The 27,411-nt window shown below is 39.3% G+C and overlaps 2 protein-coding genes across 3 annotated transcripts in view; one reads left to right on the forward strand and one right to left on the reverse strand.

The window, feature by feature from the left end:
* The window catches only part of SHC4 (SHC adaptor protein 4), a 131,424-nt gene that overhangs the window by 77,987 nt on the left and 26,026 nt on the right, over positions 1 to 27,411 (forward strand). For both annotated transcript variants that reach the window (XM_069596605.1, XM_069596604.1), the window contains exons 4-8: positions 2,002 to 2,121; positions 11,981 to 12,034; positions 15,849 to 15,900; positions 25,386 to 25,509; positions 27,017 to 27,188. In XM_069596605.1, the coding sequence (XP_069452706.1) occupies positions 2,002 to 2,121; positions 11,981 to 12,034; positions 15,849 to 15,900; positions 25,386 to 25,509; positions 27,017 to 27,188 (522 nt within the window). The remainder of the gene's footprint in view (positions 1 to 2,001; positions 2,122 to 11,980; positions 12,035 to 15,848; positions 15,901 to 25,385; positions 25,510 to 27,016; positions 27,189 to 27,411) is intronic.
* EID1 (EP300 interacting inhibitor of differentiation 1) lies at positions 6,464 to 8,378 on the reverse strand. Its single transcript, XM_069596606.1, has one exon. The coding sequence runs from the start codon at positions 8,342 to 8,344 to the stop codon at positions 7,574 to 7,576; it is 771 nt and encodes a 256-aa protein (XP_069452707.1). The 5' UTR covers positions 8,345 to 8,378; the 3' UTR covers positions 6,464 to 7,573.

Here is a 27,411-nt window from a genome sequence, read left to right on the forward strand (position 1 = left end):
AGTGTCATATCGTGATAGGCTTATTTCACATTACCTCACATAATGTCCTCATGGTTCATCCATGCTGTAGCATATGTCAGAATTTCCCCCCTAATTAAGACTGAATAATATTTCATTGTATGTATATATCACATTTTGCTTCTCCACCAAGTGCTGATGGACACTTGGATTACTTCCATGTTCTAACGCTTGTGAATAATGCTGCTCTGAACATGGGTGTACAAATATCTCTTTAAGTCCTGCTTTCAGTTCTTTTGGATATAGAAGAAGAAGCAGAATTGCTAGCTGCTGCTGCTGCTGCTGCTGCTGCTAAGTCACTTCAGTCGTGTCCGACTCTGTGTGACCCCATAGATGGCAGCCCACCAGGCTCCCCTGTCCCTGGGATTCTACAAGCAAGAACAAAATGGGTTGCCATTTCTTTCTCCAATGCATGAAAGTGAAAAGTGAAAGTGAAGTTGCTCAGTCGTGTCCAATTCTTAGCGACCCCATGGATTACAGCCCACCAGGCTCCTCCGTCCATGGGATTTTCCAGGCAAGAGTACTGGAGAGAATTGCTAGATCATATGATAATTCTGGTTTTAGTTTTTTGAGGAGCTGCTACTCTCAGTAAGCTGTTGTACCCATTGTACATTTCTACTAATAGTGCACAAGGGTTTCAATTTCTCCACTTCCTTGCCAGCACTTGTTATTTTCCCTTCCTTCCTTCCCTCCCTTCCTTCCTTCTCCCTCTCTCCCTCCTCTCATCTATCCCTCCCTCCCTCCCCTTGTTTTCTTGCTTGCTTTCTTGTCTTCCTTCCTTCTGACTAGTTATAGGTCTACCCAGATTTTCTATTTCTTTGTGATTTAGTCTCTGTAGGTTTTATGTTTCTGGAAATTTGTCCATTTCATCTAAGTAATCCGGTGTGTTGTTCCTAGTATTCTCTTACAGTCCTTTCACTTCCGTAGAATTGGTAGGATAGTCTCCACTTTCATTTCTGATCTTTCTAATTTGTCTTCTCTTTTTTCTTTTCTTAACTTGTTTAGCTAAAGGTTTGTCAGTTTGGTTGATCTTTTTGAAGAACAAACTTTTGTTTTCTCTGATTTTCTGTATTGTTTTTCTAGTCTCTATATTATTTATCTCTGCTCTAATCTTTATTATTTCTTGCCTTCTGCTAACTTTGAGTTTAATTTATAAACTTTTTTGATTTCTTTAAATTGTAAATTTAGGTTGGTTTAAAAGTTTTTATTGAAGTATAGCTGAAATACAATATTGTGTTTGTTTCAGGTGTACAGCACAGTAATTCAGTTATACATGTATATGTATATATATGTTTCTTCTTCAGATTCTCTTCTCTTATAGATTATTGCAAGATATTGAGTATAGTTTCCTGTGCTTTAAACAGTAGGTCCTTGTTGGTTATCTATTTTATAGATAGTAGTATATATATTACTTCAAATCTCCTAATTTGTCCCTCCTCCCACTCCCTAAGTCAGCTTGTTGATTGGAGAGCTTTCTTTTTTAGTGTGTGTTTATACCTGTAAATTATAATTTATAATGTTATATTGTAGTTATAAAAGCACCGCTTTCCCTGTGTTTCCTAAGTTTGGGCATGTTGTGTTTTTTTGTACTCTTAATCATCACAAAAAACCTAGGCAGCAACTTTTTCTCTTTTTTTTAGATTTGTGGTGTTCAAAATGACTTGTGAATTCAGTTAATCCAAACTCTCATGGGAGGTCCTTTTATATAAAGTATGCCCCTACTCCCAGCATTTGGGGAGAAGGGAATGTATGAGAAAAAGTCTGAGGGCTTAGATTTCACTACTTACTCAAGAATTTTGCTGCATTTCAACTTTAAAAAGTTTACATTAAAAAAGCATTCCATCTCACTTGATTTATTTAAAGTAAAATAGAAAGGAAGTGTGTGGGCTTTGTCCCATTTTTAACATTTTTAAACAACATAAAGTAAATATTCCCTCTGTAACAAAATCTGTAACTTAGAATGTTGTTTTGTTATTTTTAAAGCCTCCAGCTAAGTTCCTATCAACAGTTCTTGGCAAAAGTAATCTTCAGTTTTCGGGAATGAATATAAAACTGACCATCTCAACATGCAGTCTCACACTGATGAATCTGGACAACCAACAGGTAGGATTATGAGTGTCATTTATATTTAACATATCTTCTGTTTTTCTAGAACAGTCTAGGCATACTAAAAAGAATAAAGTTTCAGACAGTGTGCCTAAAACTTAATAAGACATGGGGGAAAATATCTGCCAAGGATTTATGTATAACAATAATTAGAACAACAGTATTATTAAGCCATCAGTGGGATATTTAACTGCCTAATACTTGCCCCTACTTAATTGGCTTTGTTAATAAGAACGAAGGCACAAAGTTCATAGTAAATGCCATTTGGAATATACTCAAGCCAGTCATTTATTATTCTCCACCACCCTGCCCCAAAGAGAAAGCAGTTCGTTCATCAGGACCGGGGATGCAGATGAAGGACAGAGAAGGGTAATGTTAGGGCCAGTGTTCTAGCTAACCAAAATTTAAGCAGAAAACATTTTCTTTCAACACTTATGATTGAAAAGCCTTCTTGAATGTTACTGTATAAACAACTTTTTCATCTTTGATGATTTATGATGCTATGGTGTGGCCGAATTCTCATTGGAAATGTTATTTCTTAAAAAACAGCATTGCTGAAGCAGATATCAAAGATACACAGTCATTGGGCTAAATGTGTCCTTTAAACTAGGACATCCTTTGACCTTTTATTTTTTAAACTAAATTCCTTTATGTATGCTAGACTCTAATTTTTCTTTGTCTAATATGTAATGATTTGAATTTGTTAGTACTTAAGGTTTTACTGTGTGGAGTGCTGTTGTTCAGGGACTCATAGAAGGTTCAATGTGTACTTGGCACTGAAAAAACACTAAGAGGCTTTGATGTCACATACAGGTAGAAAGCCTGATTTGCCACTAACAAGCAAGTTATCTTCCCACTCAATTTTTATCATCAGTGAAATGAGTTCTTATTCATGGAGCTTCTAAGATCAGTTTAGCAACAGAATGTGTCTGTGGGGTTACTTAGAGGATTAAGTAAGATCATGGATATAAATCAACAGAACAGTGCCCTTACGTGGTACCTATTATAATTTTTTACTCAAACATTCTTCCTTGAGGCCTTTTCATATACTCAGTACTTAGCAGGGAAAGCATATTGTAATATGTAAAATTATAAAATAGTCAGTAACATATAAGTATAGTTGTAAACATTTGTATTTCTATTTTTTGGCCAAAAAATTCACTTGTGGTTTTGAAGTTTTCTTTTTTCCATTCGAAAGCAGAATAAAATAACATTGTTTACCCAGTAGTATAAAACACCACAGAAGAAAATGTTTAATATGAAATAGTTTAAAATGGATTAATTGGGTCATAATTGGATATCTAAGAGAGGCATATCATTGGTACCTGACAACAGAACATTTGGGGCTGTCCTCGGAAGATGCAGCCTATCTGGGTGGAAGCAAAACATTCAGTCTTTCAGGTGCTTTGTCCTCAAGATATTTGTGGCTGTAAAATTTGTTTTTAGTTTTCACTCATGTGAATGTTACCAGCTCTGGTACCATTGCTTTTCATTGTATGTGCTTTCATTGAGTATAGGGTTGTGTTGTGTATGGTGGCGGCATAAGTTATTCTCAAAATCTCTTTTTCCCCCACTACTCTTTTCCAGGCCACTGCAATTAGAGCTGGTACAATATACCCATAATCTTTTAGGCAAATAGACACTGGGTATAGGTGGCTTCTACCACCTGTAGTTATAGCAGAGGTGCTTTGGGGAGTGGCTCCCATCCTTTCTACACTGCTGGTATTGAAGGAGCTCTGTTCAGTCCACTGCTAGAGTGGGGACCAAAGTTAGGATCTCATTTCTATCAGGGTCAGGGGCTGATTTTTAAAAATAGTTTTGAACTATTTTGAAGACCTGGTGAGAATAGCCACGGGGGGTGGGATGGGGAGTGGAGTTGGGGGTGTGTAAAAAAGATGTGCCATTCTGGATGCTTAAACTCAAGAAGCTTTATAGATTCCATTAAAAGGGCAGCTAAAATGTCCCAGAGATAAAGGCAGCAGAAAAGTGACCTGGATGTAGCATGAGAAAATGACTTATTAAATTTTCCTTAAAGAAAAACATCCTTTGAAGTTCTGAGATAAATACAAATACCGCCCTCTCAAATTCTAAGATATACTTTGGATTGAAATAAAAAATAGCTTCAAATTTATAGATACATTCATACAGGACTGAACACTTATGGGTCAGATGTTCGAGTTTATCTCTCGTCGCTGAGAACATCAAGAATGTAACCATTTGCTCCCAGAAAATGTCTCACAGAACCTCAGAGGCAGAAAATAAGATTCTATTAAACACAAAAACACGCAATGCTTACAATTTTTAAAACTTTGTATTTTGAAATGGGAAAAAACATTTTGGAAAAGCAAGTTACAGGGTTTTTTTTTTTCTTCAGTCCTTGTTTTAAAAATTCAAGCAGCGGACTTCCTTGACATACTTTAATAAGAAATGTCAGTCTCAGTAGCTCCCATTCTATTTCTTTACTCATTTCTATAGTCCTATCACTGACTTCTTAACAGCTACTGAAATTGAGAAGGGTAATAGATAACAAGGTAAAACAGGCAGAAAATGGAAAAATCTTTAGAGGCCAGGTAGGTAATGCAAACTGTCTGGGTTCATGAAAACACAACGGTGCAAGCGGTGATAGATGATGAGTGCCACTTGTCCTCCACAGTGGGGAGAAAAGCTGGGCAACATGGCAAACAGAAAACTTCCCTTGTGTAAAGGCCAATCCCATATGACTGTAGATCAAGGGCTGCCAGATCTTCCTCTACTTTTGAGGGGGAAAAAAGATGGAAATCTGGAAGTCTTACTGATCTCTATGAATTATGAGATGTTGGTCTTGAAGAAATTGAAGTTATAAGCATGAGCCAAACAAAATAGATCTGTGTCCTCGATGTGGGACATCCGATATAAGCAAACATTTACCTAAGTATGGATAGACCTAGAAAGTGCTCCACAAATCACACTACACACTCAGAAGTTTAACGTCTCTCTCCCCCATTCCTCATCTCCACCGCTCCCTACATCAAACAGGCTTAGAATTTCCCCAGAACTCCTTTCTTTAGTTTACCTCTTTATATAGATGTATATATCTTCATTTGAAGAAGGAAATGGCAACCCACTCCAGTATTCGAGCCTGGTGGGCTGCTATGGGGTCACACAGACTTGGACACGACTGAAGCGACTTAGCAGCAGCATATATCTTCATTTAATTCTCACAATGTATATGGTTCCTTCAAGTATTCTTATTTTCAATTCAGGACCCTGAGGCAGAGATTAATCTCTTGTTACAGAGCTAGTAAGCAGTGGAGCCTAGGTTCAAGTTAGGTAGGCTTGGTTTCAGTCTGTGGTAACTGTAATGTTTAAAAATGTTACCCTTCTCTACTTTCAGTAAATATTAACAAGTATTAATGTCAGCGGTCTCTTAAGTTACTGCCTATTTTTAAGACTAACAAACCATCAAAAGAGTGAGTTAAGAATCCAGGTCTTTCTCTAAATGAGCCTTCAAACCTAACAGGGAGTAGTTTTCTTTCCCCTTGCTCTTGCTCCCGCTCCCTACTCAATTTCTAAGAGAAATAGAGTAACACTTGTAGTTTGTAGATGTTTTTTTCTGAACCTATTTCCTGGCATCTTATCTGGAGATAAATGCAACTAGTCATTTCATATATATTGGCACTTTTCTTTGTCCAGAGTATTAATTCACATCATACAAGCAGCTATCTATCCAGACTCGTACTGCATCTATAAGCTGTTTGAAAATGCAAAGAAGTGACCCATGGGAGACCAGCAGGATTAAAATTTAAGTGGCAGTGTTTAACCTCCTTTTTAGTCTTCCCCCATCTATTGCTCCTCTCCCTGCCAAGCTTTGTCTGAATTATGATCATCCTTGTCAGCCCTGTATTATACAGAAAAGAACCCCCTTCCCTAAAAGACAGGATGACCGCAACATAAGTAAGGCTCTGAGTTGTCCTGTTATAGTGGATGTATCCTTTACTGCCATAATGCAGCAAAAACATCTGGTACATTTTTACTAATCTTAAGACATGCTGGTATACTCAGTTTCACTGGGCACAGCCTTCTAATTATAGTATTCATAGAACTTCAGCATCTTACTAACCACCATGAGATGCTTACTGATTTGGCAGGTTTTCCCAGCTTGGCAAATTCTCTTATAGGAATTTACTAAGTTTAATTTACACCAATTAATTTGTAATCCGGTATTTGAAGCTGGAGCACTTTCCCTTATATAAGTCATTAAATTTAAATCATAAAATGGTTGCAATCACACAATCAAACAGTATAGCAAATAAAAAGTAGAATTAGAGAAAGTATTATACAATTAGACAAACAAATAAAATACAGAGAACAAGAAATCTTTATTATCTTGAATGCTGGTGCATAACCAAAAGCAAGCTTAATTAGAGGAGGAGACAGAGGGAAACTTCAGATAGTGAGGTGGATTTCTGGGTAGAAAACCCTTTAAAACTTTCAAGGGTTGTTCATTGTGTCTTTTTTTAGATGTAGGGCTTTCCTTTTACTGGACAATGTTCATTTAACAGTTCTTACATTATTAAGTTCAACCAGAGTCTTTTGCCCGTAAAGTTAAATGAAAAAAAGAGAGCAAGTGAAACAGAAAATTCTCTAGTATATACAGATGTTTCAAGAGTTTGTGTTCTTTGTACCTTCATGTACATTTTACAGTCTAAATTTGAAACTTTATTAAGGACGTCTTAAGTTTTGACTTTAAAATATGTTCAAGGCAATGAATTTTCTTGAATTAAAGATTACAGTAGCTTTAAAAATGATCAAGATATATGTACAAACAAAATCTCAGTTGTTCTTGGAAACACATTTTAATAGCACACAAGACACATACTTCTTTTGGGTCTAGATTATCCTTTGAGATACTGAAGAATACTCGGTAGATTTATTTTACACTAAAAATTTAGCCTTAACCACAGCTCGGATAGATCACAAAATTGAATCTTTAAAGTTTTCTCAATATGCTTTCAGTCCAAATAACTCAAAGACATCTTATGTCCTAAAATGGATACATCAGTTACTTTTTCTCATATAATTATCATCAGTGGGCTCTGGTACTGGCAGTCTGTCTTGGTCATAATTTATTCTTGCAAAGCCATTCCTTACAGTGAAACATGAAAAGATTATCTTCCTCAATGCAAGGAAATTACTCTGAATAAACAACAAAGTCAAAGCCATAAGTGTCTCTGGACATTCTTGAAAACAGGTTTCAACAGTACTAAGATACTCTTCTTTAACAATTTTCTTTCTTTTTCATAACTGTGCAGTCACTACCTTATTCTACTCAGCAAAAAAAAAAAATTTTTTTTTTGTGGGGGGAAGATTAAGTTTTTCATTGGCACAGAACTATTTGGAATGAACCCAAAAGACAGTGGAATGTTGGGTCTCTCCTCAAGCAGCTTCCTCCTCTCTTAACAGCATTTAACTACTCTCTGTCAATGATCTCATCACAGCCGAGTTCTTCGGTCAGACGATTGACAACCATAAGTGAAAAAAGCTCTTCGATAAAAGCCAATTGATCAAACGGGGTCTTCTCATAATGCATCTGAAACCCGCCATCCAGAGCTGCTTCTCTGGCTCTGGAGGTTCTCAGAAACATCTTGTTGGCTTCTTCAAGGGCCGCTGAAACTCTGTAGCCCGCACCACTGAGCGGCTCCTCTTCAGGATAGTCATAGTCGTCCTCCCAGACATCGAATTCCTCGCCCTCGTCCTCGCTCTCGAAATCAGGGCCCGCGATCTGGCCTGGCTGCTCCCCAGGGCTGGGCCGGCTAGCGAGGCCTCGGGGCCCCTGTGGCTCCGCCATTGGCTGGGTCGCCTCCTCCTCCATTGGGCCTTCCTCCTCCAGTTGTGGCGGGGCCCCGGCGCGGGAGGGGTTCGGGGATAGCTCCCGGCTCCCGCCGCCTACCTCCATATGCGGAAGGTCACTCTCACCAGGAATCACATCCATCTGCAGATCGTTGCTCTCCTCATAGAGCTCGGACAGCTCGTTCATTTCAGACATAGTGCAAGCAGCGCAACCTCCCCACAATTCGTTCGTTTTCCACAAGCTCGGATATACGCGGGCGTGCGGTTGTGCGCTTGCGCAAGCGCCGTGCGCTTGCGTGACCTCGTGCGTGTGCGCGACCCCCAAACACCGCCTCCTGCTCAGAGCGCGGCTCTGGTTATCGACAGGGGAGCTTGGCGTGCTGCGATTCATGGAGTCGCAAAGAGTAGGACACGACTGAGCGACTGAACTGAACTGAGTGCCCCCCATCGCCCTCTGGGGGACATTCCCAGTGCTCGGTGGTCTGCGCTCCGTGCGTTCGAATTTCAGACCTAGGGCTGTGCATTGCTTGGCACCTTACCTAACCGTTCTGCTGCTTATGAGGCTATAAACTTGAAAATACTCTATATGCCTTCTGTAAGACCCCTTACAGAAGGTGGGAAAGATTGAGGGCGAGAGGAGAAGGGGACGACAGAGGATGAGATGGTTGGATGGCATCACCGACTCAATGGACATGAGTTCGAGTAAACTCCGGGAGTTGATGATGGACAGGGAGGCCTGGCGTGCTGCAGTCCAGGGGTCGCAAAGAGTCGGACACCACTGAGCGACTGAACTGAACTGAAGACCCCTTAATCTTCCTCCCCTCTCGCCCCTCTCCTTTCTCGCTCTCCTCTTTCTGCCGCTCCTCTTACCTCCATCCCCAGGCAGTCGCTTCTGCTCCAAGGTTTTATCTAAGTTTATCTCTGCGCTGCTGCTGCTAAGTCGCTTCAGTCGTGTCCGACTCTGTGTGACCCCATGGACTGCAGACTACCAGGCTCCTCCGTCCATGGGATTTGCCAGGCAAGAGTACTGGAGTGGGTTGCCATTGCCTTCTCCTATCTCTTCGCTAATAACCGCTAAATCTGCACCTGAAAACCACACGGTGTTCTTAGCCATGCATCAGCATATTAAGAACTCATCCATCCCTCTCTTCTATTTTTCTCATTTAAAAAATGTTAAATCACAAATAAGCATATTATTGGTGTTCTTTAAAAAATATGCAGAGAAGAAATACATGGGCCCATTTTTTTCCCCCGCAGGAGGTGACTTTACACTTAATTTGCTGTGTGTTCTTTAAGTCTTTTCCCGTGCATTTATATGAATCTTTTAAGTCTCATGGAAAAATCTTATATTTTTAACGTCTTACATAATTGCCTTCAACTTATAAAAAAGCAAAAAACCCCTAAATCTTGTAGATTTAGCGGTTAGTATACACAGACATGTTTTCATAGTATTCTGTTTGTGTAGCTATACTGTAGTTGACTTAACTATGCACAAAGAATTTTCCTTTTTTTTTTTTTTGTATTGTATGGGTAAATGAATATCTTCATGTGCCAATACTTCTCTCTAGTAAAAACCTAGAAGCGGAAAGGTGGAATTACAAGTTATGCAAACTTTAGTTTTAATAAACGTGAAATTCCTCTGAAAGTTATTGTACAGATTTAAGCACTGGGCAGTGGTGTTCAAGAATATCCACACCCCTGCAACACATGATTTTGTTGAACTTTAACAACTTTGTCAATTTAATGGTGTCTTGTTTTATTTTTTATAGCCTTGATTTTCTTTGCAGGTTACCTTTCAATATGTTTATTGAACATTTTTATTGCTTATGAAAATTAAATGATCTTATTTTGGGTTTATCTTTTTTCTTATTGATGTATGAATTTTTTGTAAACTCTGTGTGAAAACTTTGTTTCACATGTTGCAAATATATTCTCTTTGCCCATTGTTTCTTGTTTTGGAGAGCTTTTCTTATATAAAAGTTTTAAGATAAGCTTTCATGTAGTCAAATTTAAAAGTTTCTTTCCTGTATGTCTTTTTTTTAAAAATTAGGATGGATTTGCCTACCTCAGAGAACTTAAGCATAATCTTTTATCTGTCTTTTAATGTCTGTATGGCTCTTCTGTGGTTCAAAATTTATTTATAAATATGAGGACAGGATTTATTTTTATATTTTTCATATATGTAGCTGATTCAGCTGACTCTGCTAATTTAATCACTTGTCCATTTGTCTGCTGTTTGGTGCCACATTTACCATAGGCTAAAAGAGCACAAAAGTATCAGTCCTTTTTAGTCTTTGTAGTCTAAGGAATTTCTATAGTTTTATAATATGTATTCATAATAAGGAAAATCTTTTCTCTTTGTTCTTTAAAAAATTGCCTTAGTTCTTCTTGCACATTTATTCTTCCAGTGTGAATTTTAGAAGTAGTTTAAAAAGTTCCCTGAATGGCACTGGTGGAATTTTTATTGGAATTGTATGGAATTTATAATTAATTTGGGGAAGAATTGATGTCTTTATAATATTGTCTTCTCATCCATAAAGGTGATATATGTCTTTCTGCATGTTCATATGTTATTTATACTCTTCACTGAAGTTTTCAAAAAAGTTTTATGTAATTCTTATTAGTTATATACTTAGGTTCTCTTGTAAAATATACCTCTCCCCTCTTCCCCATACAATGTCAAATTGGCTGTTTCTGGTGTACGGGAATGATGTTGATCTCTGTATACCGATTTTGTTTTTAGTAATCATTTTAAACTGAAATATAAATATAGAAAACAAATATAGAATAGTGCACAAATTGTAAATGTATATCACAAAATGAATTTGTTTGTGTTAACTACTACCCAGATCAAGGAACATCATTTGCAGGATCCCAGAAAACTACTTGTTTTCTCTTCCTTTGCCCCCAAAGCCACTACTATCATGACTTCAAACAGAATGAAATAATTTTGCTTGGTTTTGAACTTGATATAAATTCAGCTATGCAGTATACAGTCTTTGTGTCTGGCTTCTTTCGCCCAAGAAATATGTTGTTGCTGTGTAGTAGTCCCATGTTTGAATATCACAGTGATCATCATTGGAATTGTTTCCAGTGTGGGGCTATTGTGAGCAAGGCAGTGGTTATCTTTCTTGAGATCTTTTGGGATATGTATTTACACAGTTCTTTTGGATATGCATCTAAGAGTAGAACTGTTAGATTCTGTTACACAAAGCTGAAGGCAGGATTAGTCAGTTGATACATAGTTGATTTAACGAATGTTTAAAAGAGTATGACAAATAGGTCTCTGCAAATTGGTCATTACACTGTGGTTTCCAAATAAGGAAGCCTAGAATCTCAAGTAAAAGAGACAGTCTTAGCTAATGTATTTTGTTTATTTGGATAGCCTTACTTCATACTGAAACTCTTAATGTTAGCACCTTAGTAATAATGGTGGCAAGTGACTGAAACTCAAGTAAAAATAACTTATATAAAATAAATAAGCTAGAAAAAATACATTAAAAAAATAAAGGGAGGGGGAATGTATTGGTTGAAGTGATAAAACAAATGTTACCTCCTGCCTTTTTACTGTTTTTGACTCTCAGCTTTGATTTTTCTCCAGAGAAAAATAATTTTCTAGCAGACTTTTCCCTCCTGACAGCAAAAGATGACACCTAGAAGCTTTGGGCTTGTACTAAGATATTAAATGACAAGGAGAGATGCATTTTCTCCTATTGTTCTCCTCATTTCCTCCTCAGAGATGTTGATTGTCTTTGCTGTATCTAGATGGATGGTGTTTTCTGATTGGCTAGGCCTGGATCATTTGTCCAGCTTCAAGGGGAGGGGGCAGTAAGATGCAGTAAGATCAAACCCACATGAACCTCCTGATCTAAATAAAATTATTATAGAACTTGGATGGAGTGGTTTCCAAAGGGATGTTGAGCAGGCAAAATCAAAACAAACAAATGTATGTACATTACTGTCAGATGGTATATAATCAGGAATACTTAGTTTGTAGCATCATATGTGTTTAACTTGTGTTTTCCAGATTATTGCAAATCATCATATGCAGTCTATTTCTTTTGCTTCTGGAGGGGATCCAGTAAGTATGAATTCATTAAAGTTCCTTTTTTAATAAAAATTAAATTTCTGTGTAAAGCATGTTAGCCACTACCTGTCTTTTCTAAATATCTCATTACAGTTTGGTTCTGACAAAATATTTCCTGTCACTGACTTTGTAAATACTTAGATTAGTGGATAAACTAATAATACTCCATTGTGTTACTAGCCATGGAGTTATCATCTGAGAAGCTTCTTATAGATAACATCAAATTCATAAAAAAACAAGTGTGTTATACATCTGTTGATGGTCTTCCCTCAGAACGTTTTAACGTAGAGTTCCAGGCAGATCCTCCTCCAAGTCAGTTGGATTTGGCACTTTTCAACATAGAGTTCCGGGCAGATCCTCCTAATCAGTTGGATTTGGCACATGAGGGGAAGCCTGTTTGCCATTCTGGCCAGCAGCCAAGGCAACTAAGTCTAATCCAAAATGAGCAAATAAGTTTTCAGAAACTCATGCAGGGAATGTTGAGCTGGGGAGAGAAAACCCATTGTTCCGACCAAGAGGCCATGTGATGCTCAATTGTCATGAATTGTGCAGGTCTGAGTCGGTGCTCTTCCCTCCAAGTGTTCTCTGCAGAGTAGAGGGTCATTCCCGGACCTCCAACTACATCATTTCTAGATCAGAGCAAAAGGAGATGGGCATTGAAGCAAGGAAGCCTATGACCGACCAAGAAACACATCTGTTTAAACCGAGGGAGCAAGAGAAGGATTTTGCTTCTCTGTGACATTATGGCATTTTTCTTGTACCTACAAATGTGCAGGGATTTTACCTGATCTTGCTGCTGCTAAGTCGCTTCAGTCATGTCCGACTCTGTGCGACCCCATAGATGGCAGCCTACCAGGCTCCCCCATCCCTGGGATTCTCCAGGCAAGAACACTGGAGTGGGTTGCCATTTTCATGCCTTCCGCCAATGCATGAAAGTGAAAAGTGAAAGTGAAGTTGCTCAGTCGTGTCCGACTCTTAGCGACCCCATGGACTGCAGCCCACAAGGCTCCTCCATCCGTGGGATTTTCCAGGCAAGAGTACTGGAGTGGGGTGCCATTGCCTTCTCCTGATCTTACACCCTGTCAAAAATCTGCATATAACTATCCGCAGTTCCTCTCTATCCACCCTCCATCCACCCTTGTAATCTGACCTCAACAGCGACACCAAGGGATATGTTTGGTAGCAGAGAGCGTCAACTTCCAGCCTGAAAAGGCCGGCACTGTCACTTCTCTTCCTAACCCTCTATAACTCGACCATCCATGAAGGAACTTGAACACTTTTGTAAAGCAGTGTAAAGTAATGAGTTCTGTAAGAGCAGTGGGAAAAATAATTGTTGCCGTTTGCCTTAAATTTCCCTTTTCAAGTTTTAAACCTCGCTATCATTTAAAAATTGGTATGAAAATCCTCATTTACCCTAGACATGCCCTGCACAGCATCTATCATAGTTCTCCAGAATCCTGATTCTTTTTAGACTGTCTTTATGTGCCTTTAGTTCTTTAAACCAGCCAAAGCACTATTGCTACCAAAGATAGTAAAGAATTTGTAGCTACTGTGGGAAAGTTTGTACCTGCTGAATTGAGTGGCACCTCTGTGTTTTCTACAGGTGGAGAGAAAATCTGCTGATTTGACATAGAAAACTGGGGTGACCAGAGCCTTGGCATTAGAGGTTCCCCCAAGTGAAGTTTTACCCTGAGGTCAGGAAGACAATATGGTGGAGTGCCAGGCTCTGGAGTCAAGTGACTTGAGTTACTTACACTCTCTTAAGTTTCACGGTCCTCTTCTGTAAAATGGGAAATGATCCCCCTTGCCTCAAAGTGTTGTGAGAATTAAGTGAAATGGTGCATATAAACTGCTAGCATAGTGCCTGGCACAGAGTGATAAGAGATAACTGTCCCCAGTATTGCTAATACATGTCTATACTTTCTTAGGACACTGTCTGAGGTAATTTACAGCTTCACGGCTAATTGAGTCCAGGGGTTTGGAAGCTAAAATTCTCCATGACCTAATGTGGTACCTTCTTCCTACCAGATTCCCTCCAAAGTTTCAAAAGTACTGGGTATTTCTTCTCACCTCTTAACCTTGCTCACCCTCACTTTTACTCCCTTCTCAAAAACAATTTACTTGTCTCCCTTCAGTCAGTCCTGAAGACAGTTCTTGGTAATGCTTTTGTATCTGTATATACTTTCTCCATCTCAAGAATGCATTATGAGTATGAGAAAATTAAATATACTTAAATATATTATAATTAAATATAAATATATATTTAATTAAAATTAAATATATTTCCTCCCATTGTTTGTGCTTTTAACATTCTTTAAATTCTCCCAAATATTTACAGTTATGGAATTTTAAGAGATTCTTTTGAACATGAGGAAACTGAGGCCTGGAAATACAAGAAGTGTATTTAATTTTCTCATGCTCACAATGCATTCTTGAGACCTCTTTCCCATCAACTAAGACAGCAGACAACTTTGCAAGCATCATACCACCTCTTCAACTTTAAAATGGGCAGCCAAGCCCCCACAATTGTGTCTTTGCTTCTAAATTTATATAATATAAAGCTCATTGGCACGACCTTATTTATATATAAGATATTTCAAATTTTTTGTCTTTTTGTATAAGAGAGATTTACTTAGGTATATGTTATTTTCTAAAATAACTGAAGACAAGTTATACTGACCCTGAGATCCGTTTCCTGTATGATTCATTGTGGGTTATTAAGTGATTGTCCTTGAGGGTATTACAAACGTGGACTTTTATTTCCTGCTGGTTGATTTCATCTTCCCTCTAGAGAGTCATACTTCTAATCTGCAAATGGCATTGTGTGTATTTTTTTCTGAGAACTGAGATAACAAAAAGCATCTTTAATTATTAAAATCTTATCATTCATCAGCATACCGTTTTCAATAAAAGTCAAAATTACCAAGTAGCTTTTTGTTTGTTTTTACAAAGCCAGCATCACATCTCTCTTTTTTAAACATTAAGTTGAAATGGTGCTGTTATATCTTCTTTTTAAGTGTCTTTATTTTTATACAGTTATTAAAGGTAAATTTCATTTGCAGTTATTATAAAATATTGGCTGTATTCCCTGTGTGATACAATACACCCCTAAGCCTATTTAAACCCTAGAGTTAGTACCTCCTCTCCCCCTCCCCTGTGTTGTCTCCTGCTCTGGGTACCACTAGTTTGAAGCACATCTTTTGGAATTCCTTAGGATTTTCGTGGGTTCTCTATTTCAGAAATGATCTCTTCTTTCTATATATTGGTCAAATAAATGCCTTTTATTTTTACTATATTATTCCTTAAGTTGCGCTGCATAAAAGCAAGCTAACCACCATAAAACCATGTCTCTTTAATCAGCTTATTTTCTGGTCTACATGGTATCTGTTTGGACAACTGGGAAATCATGGTGTAACGTCCTAGTTTATGACATGAACTTTGTGGTTACATAACCCCTGGTATTTCAGCTTTCAACACAGGAGGGTAATAGTCCCTAACCATTTTAAAAGAATATTTGGTCCTAACACAGTCCCTACCTACAGTTCTCTTTTATTCTTAGTGATATTGTCTGCCCCTAAATTTTTAATTATCAGATTCTCTCCCCAAGGGGCAGAGAATGTAGACTGTATAGTTGCTAAGTATATATTATGTATTTGGTTATGTTTCCTCCTAGGATGCTTTCCTTTGCTCTTTAAACAGAAACCTTAGTATCAGTGTTTGCCTGACTATCATACCCTAAATGTACTCTTTTATCTTTCACCAGTACAGTCTGTTCATTTTAAATGCAATCATTTTCCCTTTTTTATAGGATACTACAGACTATGTTGCCTACGTAGCTAAAGATCCAGTTAATCAACGAGGTATGGAAAGCAACTTCTAGATTTTCCTAAGAGTTGGTATATACCAACTTTTGAAAGTAACAAGCAATTATTTTCAATATGTAAAGTGATGAGTATCGCTAGAGTGTATTGGGGGTCTAGAAATATTATGTAAATATGTGTTTGAAATAAATAGTCCTGCCAGCAGAGCAGAGGAGAAAAAATTATAGCTGGGATTTAAATCCCTTCAACCAAAAGTGTTACCATCTATTTGTATAAATGAAAGGGAAGCTGTTTCAGTAAGGATAGATGGGCTGGCTGCTACATCCCCAGTGGACAAATGAATTGCACACAAGACCCAAATCAGTGAGGTCATGGGCCTGTGGTTGCCTTGGCAAGTGTGTGTGCACGTGTGTGTTCATAGGTGTTAAGCCTGTGCCTTGCTATTTAAGAGCCTGGCATGCTACTCTGAGTGTCTGGCTTTTTTTCATCTTTTAGATCTCAGTTTTAATGTCTCTTCTTCAAAAGACCTTTGACTGATAGCATCTACTGTCTCCAGGAGTATATGCCACTCTGCTGGGTTATAACTTTGTTTCTCTTCTATTGACACTTATGCTACATTTTAATTGTTTTTGTTACTCACTTGTTTATGTGTTTAGTGTCTGTCCTTTGTACTAAAAGCTACTGGAGGGCAGGAACTTGTTTCTGTTACTGTTGTTTCCCAAGCACTCATCACAATGCCTTGTGTGTAGTGATGATCAGTAACTATTTTTGTTAAATGACAGAGTGAATGGAAGAGTGAATTGATGAATTGTCTCATCCCAGAATTTAGTAAGATTGCCTAAGAAACTCACCTGCCAGCCACATTTTGTGTCAAGGGCCTGAAGTTAGGCCATTGAGACTGTAGACAGACATGATGAGTGTTGCTTCTCATCCCTGACTCTGGGATATTCAGACTCAGTTTAGGGACTAGTGTTAGGTTGCTTCCCCTCCTTCAGTTCAGTTCAGTCGCTCAGTCACGTCTGACACTTTGCAACCCCATGAACCGCAGGACACCAGGCCTGCCTGTCCATCACCAACTCCTGGAGTTCACTTAGACTCACGTCCATCGAGTCGGTGATGCCATCCAGCCATCTCATCTTCTGTCATCCCCTTCTCCTCCTGCCCCCAATCCCTCTCAGCATCAGGGTCTTTTCCAATGAGTCATCTCTTCACATGAGGTGGCTAAAATATTGGAGTTTCAGTTTCAGCATCAGTCCTTCCAATGAACACCCAGGACTGATCTCCTTTAGGATGGACTGGTTGGATCTCCTTGCAGTCCAAGGGACTCTCAAGAGTCTTCTCCAACACCACAGTTCAAAAGCATCAATTCTTCGGTGCTCAGCCTTCTTCACAGTCCAACGCTCACATCCATACATGACCAATGGAAAAACCATAGCCTTGACTAGACGGACCTTTGTTGGCAAAGTAATGTCTCTGCTTTTCAATATGCTATCTAGGTTGGTCATAACTTTCCTTCCAAGGAGTAAGCGTCTTTTAATTTCAAGGCTGCAGTCACTGTCTGCAGTGATTTTGGAGCCCCCCAAAATAAAAGTCTGACACTTTCCACTGTTTCCCCATCTATTTCCCATGAAGTGATGGGACCGGATGCCATGATCTTCGTTTTCTGAATGTTGAGCTCCTTAACTAGAGCCTATTAGTTGAACAGTACCCTTTATCACCTCAGGATGGAGTTTGCCCCCAAACATTCATTAAGTATGTATGGAGTGAAATTTGGAAATTCAAAGAGCTATAAAAACATGAGGCAAAAATGCAAGTGGCATACTGGGGAGCAGGGCTTCCCTGGTGGCTCAGTGGTAAAGAATCTGCCTGCCAAACCAAGAAATGCAGGTTCAATCCCTGGGAAGATGCCTTGGAGAAGGAAATGGCAGTCTACTCCCAATACTTCACTATACTTGCCTGGGAAATCCCTTGGACAGAGGTTGCAGGCTACAGTCCATGGAATCACAAAAGAGTTGGACACGACTTAGCAACTAAACAACAACAACAAATACTGGGGAGCAGGTGAATAAACACACCTAATAGGATGCAGGTTGTGTATGTAGGGGGAAAAAGTCAAAAAAGGACATCTAGAGGGCAGATAGGAGAGAGCTAATAAGTAGAGACAATCTTATGAGCAGATGGGTGGAGAAAGCAGTTTACAAAGCAGAGATTTAGGAAGGTTCATTTGGCAGCAGGGTGCAGTGGATGGATTCAGGGAGGGGGCAGGTCCATTTGGAAACTATCATGATTGTCAGAAACGAAATTGTGAGGACCGCCTGCTGGCACAGTACCCAGCACAGTGTAGATGCTCAGGAAATGTGGCCCAAGAGAGCGTGGCTTGATGAAATCGGAAGAATGGGTTTTAAATACTGTGCGATACTCCTTTAAAATAGACTCTAAGGGACTTCCCTGGTGGTCCAGTGGCTAAGACTCCATGCTTCCCTTCGCAGGGGGCCCGTGTTCAATCCCTAATCAGGGAACTAGATCCCACATGCCACAACTAAAAATGTTGCATGCTGCAATGAAGACTGAAGATCCTGCATGCTGCAACTAAGACCCAAAACAGCCAAATAAAATAAATAAATAAATAAAAATATTTTTTTAAAAAAATAAATAAATAAAATAGACTCTAAGCTACATAATAAAGAATGGGTATTGCTCAAAGAGTAGATGGGAGAGACAGGAGCTAGTGAGGGAAGGGGAGTAGGGATGGAACATAACAAAGGATACCAGAAGAGCAACCTCTTTTAATCAAGCCTGAGCTTCCCTGAAGTTGTTGTTTAGTCACTAAGTTGTATCCGACTCTTTGTGACCGCATGGATTTAGCTCACTAGGTTCCTCTGTCCATCCTAAACTTCAGTTTCTTTCTTTTTTTATGTGAAAAAATTATTTTTAATTGGGGGAAAATAGCTTTACATTACCTCCCTCTTGAACCTTCCTCCCCTCCCCTCATCCCACCCCCCCTAGGTAGTAATAACAATGTTAGTACTTGCTAACATTGTTGAGAGGAGTAACAGATAATACCAAGAAAGCACTGTTTCCTTTCCTGTCTTCTCATCTTTCTGTCTTCTTAGGGAAACAGGTCTGTCTGACAGCTAGATGACTTAGAAACATAATGTGATTTTCTTAGACAAAAAAGTTAGTGTCTCCTCATCACATTCTGCTCCTTTTCTTGTCCCCTGGCCCCTTCTCTTGTGTACCTTCTCTGCGAGAAGCCATTCTGTTTACGGCATACCCAGTATTTGCACACCCCTCAAGTGTTAAATCCTTTCCCCTCACCTGTGCCTCTGGACTTTAATTTCTGCACAGAGGCACTGCCACAGCTCTTGAGTCCACAACTAATTATTAATTACATACTAAGACACAAGAGGCTGAGGTAATTGTTGTAGAAGAAAAATAATGTCTGGCCACCATGGGCTCATCATCATGGGGGAGAGAAACAGAGCGTGTTCAATGTGCAGGAGAAGAGGGGAGCATGGGAACAGTGCCTGGAGCCTGCCAGGTGCTCAGGTAGGCTTTGTGCAGAAAGTGAATAAAGGCACAAGTGGAGTGAGAGCTTAGGGCTGTGGGTTTGGTTGGAGGGTAAAGGTGGGTTGCAAAGAAAGCCAAGAGTAAAAGTAGAGGAGCCATAGCTGAAAGGGAAGAAACACTGTCAAGGCTTAGAATGCCAGCCAAAAGGTTAACTGGGGGCTGTTGAAGATTTTGAGCTTTATAAAGAATTATTCTGGTTTCTGCCATTCTACTAAAATTGTGAAATGATAACTTTTCTGGCCTTTGCCTCTGTAAAGGTGATATTGAGGGCAGGAAAGTGGTCTGAAATTGTGGAGTTCAGTTTGGAGGACATCTCACTGGTCCTGGGCAGGGCTGATGATGCTCTAAACTACATGGGCAGGAGAAGGGACAGTCTGGACAAAATTGTGAAGTAATAGTTCTTGGGAGCTATTTGGATAAGAACATTGATAAAGAAATAGAAATCAGGTCATCTCGAGGACTTAATGAGATATTGTATTCAATGTGCATATCTCAATGCCTGGGTCATTATAAGTATGCAATAAATGATAGCTATTATTATTATTGTCCTGAGTGATTTGAAGTGGCTTGCCAGTAAAAAAAACAGGCATTTTTACAAATAGGAAAAACAATCCAATAGAGAAGAACAAAAAAAAAGTTATCGTATATTTTGTGCTCACCACATGCTAGGCATTGTCAGGAATACTTTCTGCATGGTCCTTTTCATCCTCACAACAGTCCTATGAAGTAGATATTAATGTTACTGCTTTTTTAAAGAAGCAGGCTCTGGGATAGACAAGGTAGTTTTAAAAACTCACCCAGCCAGTAAGCACCTGGACCAACTTCAGGTCTGGAGGACACACAAAAGAAGGTTACCAGACACCAAGAAACAGAAAAGAAAAGCAAAAAACTTACTAGCACGCAAAGAAACACAAATTGTAAATAGATATCATATTTGTCTTTTATAAAAAGTTAAAGCGTGATTTGGAGTTGTAGTATCTCCTGAACACTTCTGGTAGGAGTGTAGATCCAAATGTTTCAGAAAGCATACTGAAAATTTGCATCAAAACTTTAAAAAGTGTAAATACTTTTAAAAAATAACTTTATTTCTGGCTGTGCTGGGTCTTTGTTGCTGCATGCAGGCTTTGCTCGAGTTGCCTCGAGCTGGGGCTTCTCTTCGTTGGGGTGTGCGGGCTGCTCCTTGTGGAGGCATCTCTTCTTGCAGAGCATGGGCTCTAGCGTGCTCAGACTTCAGTATATGCAGCACGTGCACTCAGGGGTTGTGGCTCCCTGGCTCTAGAGCACAGGCTCAGTAGTTGTGGTGCACAGGCGTAGTTGCTCCGCAGCTTGTGGGATCTTTCCAGATCAGGGATCGAACCGGTGTCTGCTGCATTGGAAGGCAGATTCTTTACTGCTGAACCATCAGTGAAACCTGTGTAGACAGTTTTGAATCAGCAATTTCACTTCTAAGGAAATGAGACATATACAAAGATTAAGCAAGAAAGATCACTGGAGGCTCAGCAGTAGAGAACCCGCCTGCAGTGTAGGAGATGCAGGAGATGTGAGTTCAGTCTCTGGGTCCAGAAGATCCCCTGGAAGAGGGCACAGTAACCCTCCAGTATTCTTGCCTGTAGAATCCCATGGACAGAGGAGTCTGGCGGGCTGCAGTCCATATGGGCACAAGGAGTCTGAGAGCAAATTATTTAAATGAATCCATAGGCTGTTCTACCATGCAGCAATTAATGCTATTAAGTAAGAGTGTTCTGAGTTTACCTGGTGACCAATACAGCTTACCCCTGTAACTGCTGTAAATGAAGAATTGCTTCACTTCTTACTTCAAATGTGTGCAGGGCAGGACAGTTTGAATATCTTCTCTGAATCTAGTCTGTGAAGAGGTCCCGATTTGCCTGGACTACCTGGATACAGGCGTGTCATGGTCCTGACTCTATAAAGAAAGCAAAAAACAAAACAAAAACACAAAAGGAACCCTGTAAAACCAATTTAAATTAACCCAATTATGTATGTTTATGTTTATGGCTCTAAAATAAATGTGCTATCATCTTGGTGACATTGATAAACTGTGGTCTGACAGCTGGCTAGTTGCTTCAGACTGATTTCTTCCTAAGGGCTGGTACTCTATGCTTCGGCCCCATAGCACCATCTGGTGGGTGATCTGAGAAGCTGCACCTTTGAATTTCTGCTGCTGCTAAGTCACTTCCGTCGTGTCCAACTTTGTGTGAGCCCATAGACAGCAGCCCACCAGGCTCCCCCGTCCCTGGGATTCTCCAGGCAAGAACACTGGAGTGGGTTGCCATTTCCTTCTCCAATTTCTAGTTTTCCCATAAAAACCAAAAGCAAATGAACAACAAAAGCAAAACTGGTCTATTTAAGCATAAAGCATTAAAGAAGGGTCTGTTATTCTCTAAGAATTGTTCTCAGCCTCTTGTCCATGACTATCCAGTTAGGAAACCAAATGAAAAAGAAGAATATGAATCTGAGATTCTTTTACATCCTACTTAATAGAGTACCTGATACTCAAGAATAGAATTGTAGATCTGTTCACAGACAGAACATTCTTTTCATTTCACAATGAAAAGAACCCAAGTCTGTGTCTAATTCAGACATGGAGGTCAAAGCTCAGACGCCCCCACATCACTGGAAAGTCAAATTGTTTGGGGGAGAATTGGGATTTTCTCTATGCTTGTTTTTCTTCCTTCTCATTAGCTACAGATTAAGAAATTCTTGACCAAGCTGGTGCTTATCTGAGTTTTTGGAGATGGGTCTAGCAATGGGAATTGGGTATGTTTGTGTGTGATTCAAAACCCATTCCTGTCTAGGTCATGACCACGCTAAAAAAGAACAAAGAGCATTTTTACAGAGCAGCATATAAGTGGCAACAAAAGCGCTGTCAAAATGTGTGTGCTCCTGAAAGTGGTGAGGCTGCAATGGAAACTTGCACAGGGTCAGGCATCGTGTCCAGCCGTTCCTTTCCTGGAGATAGGCACCGCTGTTTTTTCTTCTTCTGTTTACTCTTTAAAGAGTAATATGACAGTAACACGGTTATCCAAAGGAAAGTAGAAAATCATGTTGGTAAACATCAGCCCAGGAAAAGGACCAAAGCCTCAAGTATCAGAATCAGAAAAGTTGAGAGAAATAAAACGTTTTGGTAGTACATGAGAAATGGTAGAGGACGGTTGGTGGGTTTGGGTCATTCATTCATTCCTGTATGCCCACGTGCCTTGCCCTGTTCCTCGGAGAGTTTAAAGTACTATAATCAAGGGAGGACAGGATTTCTGTAAAGCAGGAAGGGACTTCAGAGATCATGCAATGCCCTGTCTTGGCAGGTGAGGGCCTGGGTGTAGCATACCTTTTTCACATAGACTGTGGTAATATTGGCCATTGAGCTGGGACCTGCATCTTATCACAGAGTTCTTTCAGCCATTATTGTTTTCTCATCCCTCTCATGGGAGATAAACTTTGGTTTTTCTTATTTATCTGTTTATTTACAGTTGAATTTCCCACCTCTCCCACTATCTTTTCCATCTTTATCTCAAGACATCTTGTTTATCCTAAGAGAAAATTAAATAAATTTTTTCCATTTTGATTTTTAAAAATATTTGTTTTTAATTGATGATTGCTTTACAATATTGGTTTTATTTCTGGCCTTGACTTCATTTTTAATTGGACTAGGAATTTATGAGATGAAAAAAATAATTCAAGTGAGTTACCTTTTTTTTACCATAGTGTAACACAACTAGTTTGGGGTTCAACCAAAGGACCCATGTCCAAGGGCACTTTATAGGTTTAAGGATGTGAAACCTAACCAGGAAGGAGGAGACCACTTCCACAAATGATCCAAGTGGTCATTTGTACCACTCAGTGGTCATGAAACCTTCCCCATGATAGGGGCCTACTGCCAGTCTCACTTCAGTAGAACTGAAGATGATTTCTCACAGCAGAGTTATGGGTGTGAGTCAGAGAAATCAACGTTAATTCATTCAACACATACTTTTAAAACACTTTCAGTGCCTTAGTCACTGTGTGACGCTAGTGTAGAGAAAAAAAGGGGGCAATATACAATGGCAATCTGAAAATAGACCAAACATTTTCCTTTGGTAAGAAGGCTATTAATTTATAGACATTGTTAATTGGGTTTTCAAAACTGTAATTAGCTCCTAAGTCTATTTCAAGATCCAGGTTGCTTCTTGAAAGGGGCAACCTTACAAGAAGTGATCAATAACCCTTTTGGAGATTTGATATCTTAGCATCATTTGATTTAGTAATACCATCCCCTGCCTACACACACACACACACACCTCCCTTCCAAAAGTTCAGAGACATAAATTCCTTAAGTGAATGTCCAGCTAATTCTGAAATGAGAATTGTCTGATATTCCTTGAGTTGATTATCAACATAAAGCTAGGAAACCATTGTAGGTTCTACCATAAGCTACTGTTTTAGGCTCTGCAAATCCAGGTAGGCATGAATGAATTTTGTGAAAGTGTTAGTTGCTCAGTTGTGTCTGACTCTTTGTGACCCCATGGACTGTAGCCTACTAGGTTCCTCCGTCCATGGGATTCTCCAGGCAAGAATACTGGAGTGGGTTGCCATTTCCTTCTCCAGGGGATCTTCCTGACCCAGGGATTGAACTTGGGCCTCCTGCATTATAGGCCGATTCTTTACCATCTGAGGCACCAGGGCTTAATTGAATTTTATTTTACTTTAAATAAATATAAAATCCTTCTCAAGACTACTCAGAGCCTAAAAACATGCCTTCATCACAATAGTTATCTTCCTTTCCTCAGGTATGTATCCCTTTTAGTAAAATGTTCCCATATTGTTCCCACAGTCCTGTTTCACAGCTTCCTTTTTATTTAATCTAATTCCCTAGGTACCTACTTAAGCCTTTCCTGTTCTCAGAAAATAGCTGACAGTTTTTACAACATTCTTGTATATATTGAACAATTATCAAGCTTTTCCCTCATTCCTCAATTCTTCAGCCTATACAGACCAATGTATTTTTGAAAATCTTCTCATGAAACTTATTACCGTATCTTAAGTAATCTTTATGATTTTAAGTCATCCTTAGGAAACTTCAAATTTAGTTCAGTCGTATATTAAGGCCCTGAGCACAATACCATACTCTCATCAAGGCAACCGACATTCCATGAGATGGGGAGATTAATTTATGGTCCCCTGAACACAAGCTCTGGTTTTTACTTAGCAGTAGGAGATTTGCTAATTCACCTGTGATGTTCTGTCAGCTGCCCCCTCCACAAGTTAATTCTTTAATTTGCTAGTGATAGCTAGCCCTTTCTAGTAACAGCTTTGTAGAGAAAGTATCTATAAAAATGTTAATATCCTTTAATAATATCAGCCTTCACGAAATCTTGATTTGGTGTTTATTGGAGATAGTTCTTTAGTCGGATTTCAAAGACAGGGATTACCACACCATCACTGATTTCGAGTAGCAATGACAGGGCAAAGGGATGGCTAGAGGAAAGGGTAGTCTGAAGCCCCTGTCTTCATCAGTAGCTCACCCCTCATTTGTGAGGGGTGCATTTAGAAAGTTATTTCGTTTTCAGCCATCTGTAGAGTACCATGCAAAGACAAGGCGGCACACGTCGTCTTGTCAGGTTGTTGCCCTAAAATCATCTTTTGTATTGAATTCTAGAGCTAGCACGGAACATGAATCACATTATTAGTCAAGATCAGTCTGCCTTTATTAAAGTGTGAGCCCCAAATACCTGCCTTAAGACTGGAATTTATAAGTGTTTTGAAGTATTTCATTGTAAAATGAGAGTGTTTCTTCTCTTTGACTCATATAAAATACGAAGCATGCAATGTCAGAGCTGCAGAAAACTTGGAAACCTACTTCCTTTTATTTACCAGTTCATGTTCTGGAAGTATTTCAACTTTATAAAATCTTCTCTTACTGAAAATTTATTGTAATTTTTTGGTATGTCCTCTTGCAGCCTGCCACATACTGGAATGCCGCAATGGAATGGCCCAAGACGTCATAAGTACCATAGGACAGGCTTTTGAACTCCGATTTAAACAGTATTTGAAAAATCCTTCTTTGAATACTTCTTGTGAAAGGTCAGCCAGGAATTCTATGATTATTTGACTTACCATACTTTGTTTTGTTTTAAAATTAATATGGCATTTAAAATGGACTAATGAAATTAGTAATTTCTTATTTACCAATAGATACAGTTTCCATACAAACTAATAGTGACATTTTTACTCTTCTTCCTTTCTTATTTGTCTAGATATTTCCTCTTGCTTTGTAATAGAATTAGAGGAAACACTAAAAGTGAGAAGGGGTTGATCCTCTTTCTCTGATGTTGTGCAGAGCTCTGAATTAATTAGGTAGTGTCATAAAATGAGCAAGAAGAAATTTCTCAGGTTTGTTTCAACCCCAGATCCCTTGCATATCAGTTAAAAGAATTAATAAAGAACAAAATCCTAAGAAATGTGTGTAGCAGGAACTCCTGTTTGCTGGTGTGTAGTGCAGATAGCTCAGCTCCAGCCAGACCAAGGGGTAGAGCATGACGTGACCCAGGGCTCAGGTTGTCCTGTCTGCAGCACAGAAAGTCCACAGTGAAAGCTGAACCCTTTCAGGCCTCTCAGACTCCACCGCGTGTGGAATGCAGTGAGGTCCTTGGCTTGCAGAATTCATACCCAAGATATAAAATTCTTGGACACTTGTAAATGCATTTCTGGAACCCCCCCTAATTTATCATTTTGTGTATCAACAAACACCAGACTTGGAGATCTCTTCTCAGCGGTTGTTTAGCACGGCAAAGAGGGGCTATCAGCAGGCCTTAATGTTGAATTTTTTTCTAGGGTGGCTCTTGCATTTTAGTGCTGTGTTTTCATTGACATGTAAAGAACCCAGCAAAGCTGTGGGTTGTCAGTGGAGTCAACTCAGTCCAAATGGACTTGATTTATTTTTTTCTCATAAGAAGCTTTGACTAAATCCAGTTTGGAAGAAAAATCTGTTTTTTGTTTTTTGTGTTTTTTTGCCCTGTTTCTTAAAAACAATGCATGCTTACATGAATCTACCCGCTTGCCACATATGGTTCTAATATTTCTTTATGAATCACATATACTCCAGATTTGTGCAGACAAGATAGCTGGCCATAGCTCTTGTATTTTTTTTTTCTCGTCTTGGTTTATAGCAAACTGAGCCAGGCCCTCTGCTCAGTATCTAAATTTTCTTTGAGCAAAAATGCTGCAGTGAAAGTGGGCTGAAGAATTCAAGGAAAACTTTGTATTTTTATTCGATTGACAAAAAACAACTTACATTCAGGAAGTTAGTATATATATATGTATAGGTACATATTTTATTACTGAGAGGAGATGTGAAATCATCACGCATGGCACTTTTTGTTGGCTCACCCCACTTTGATTGTCTACAGAAAGCTAAACAATTCAGCCATCTGGTTGCTTCTATCCAGATGTTTGACATCACTTAAGCACAGCTATACTCTTAAAGCACAAAAAGTTTTTCAGGGTGATTTGCATGATTCTGATCTCTCTGCATCCCCTACAGCATATGAATTCCCACCCAGCCTCTTGGGGATCCTTTTTTCCCTTACAGCGAGGAGGTGCCTGTGGATGGCCATGCTGAGGAGAGAGAAGATCATGAGTATTATAATGAAATCCCAGGGAAGCAGCCGCCTGCAGGTGGTGTTTCAGATGTGCGGATCAAAGTTCAAGCCACAGACCAAATGGCTTACTGCCCCATACGGTGTGAAAAGCTGTGCTATTTGGTAAGTAATAGTTTATTGCTATTGTAGCTAACAATGCAGTCCTGTCCTATCATTGAGCTTAATTTGAGGATTTCCAAATGCTAGTTTACAGAAGATATCATCTTCCTCACTACAGAGCCAGAGAATGAATCATTGTCAGAGCCTGTGCTAAGTAACTTTTACTACTAATCCCCCAACCTCATCCTCAGCAGGTGACCTCACATCTCACTTCTCTGGAAAGACT

This window comes from Ovis canadensis, chromosome 7 (assembly GCF_042477335.2).
Source record: "Ovis canadensis isolate MfBH-ARS-UI-01 breed Bighorn chromosome 7, ARS-UI_OviCan_v2, whole genome shotgun sequence".
NCBI classification, from domain to species: Eukaryota; Metazoa; Chordata; class Mammalia; order Artiodactyla; family Bovidae; genus Ovis; species Ovis canadensis.

Bases quoted from the DNA above. Each gene is read 5' to 3' on its own strand.
- EID1 (XM_069596606.1), bottom strand. From the start codon at position 8,344: ATGAATCGCAGCACGCCAAGCTCCCCTGTCGATAACCAGAGCCGCGCT.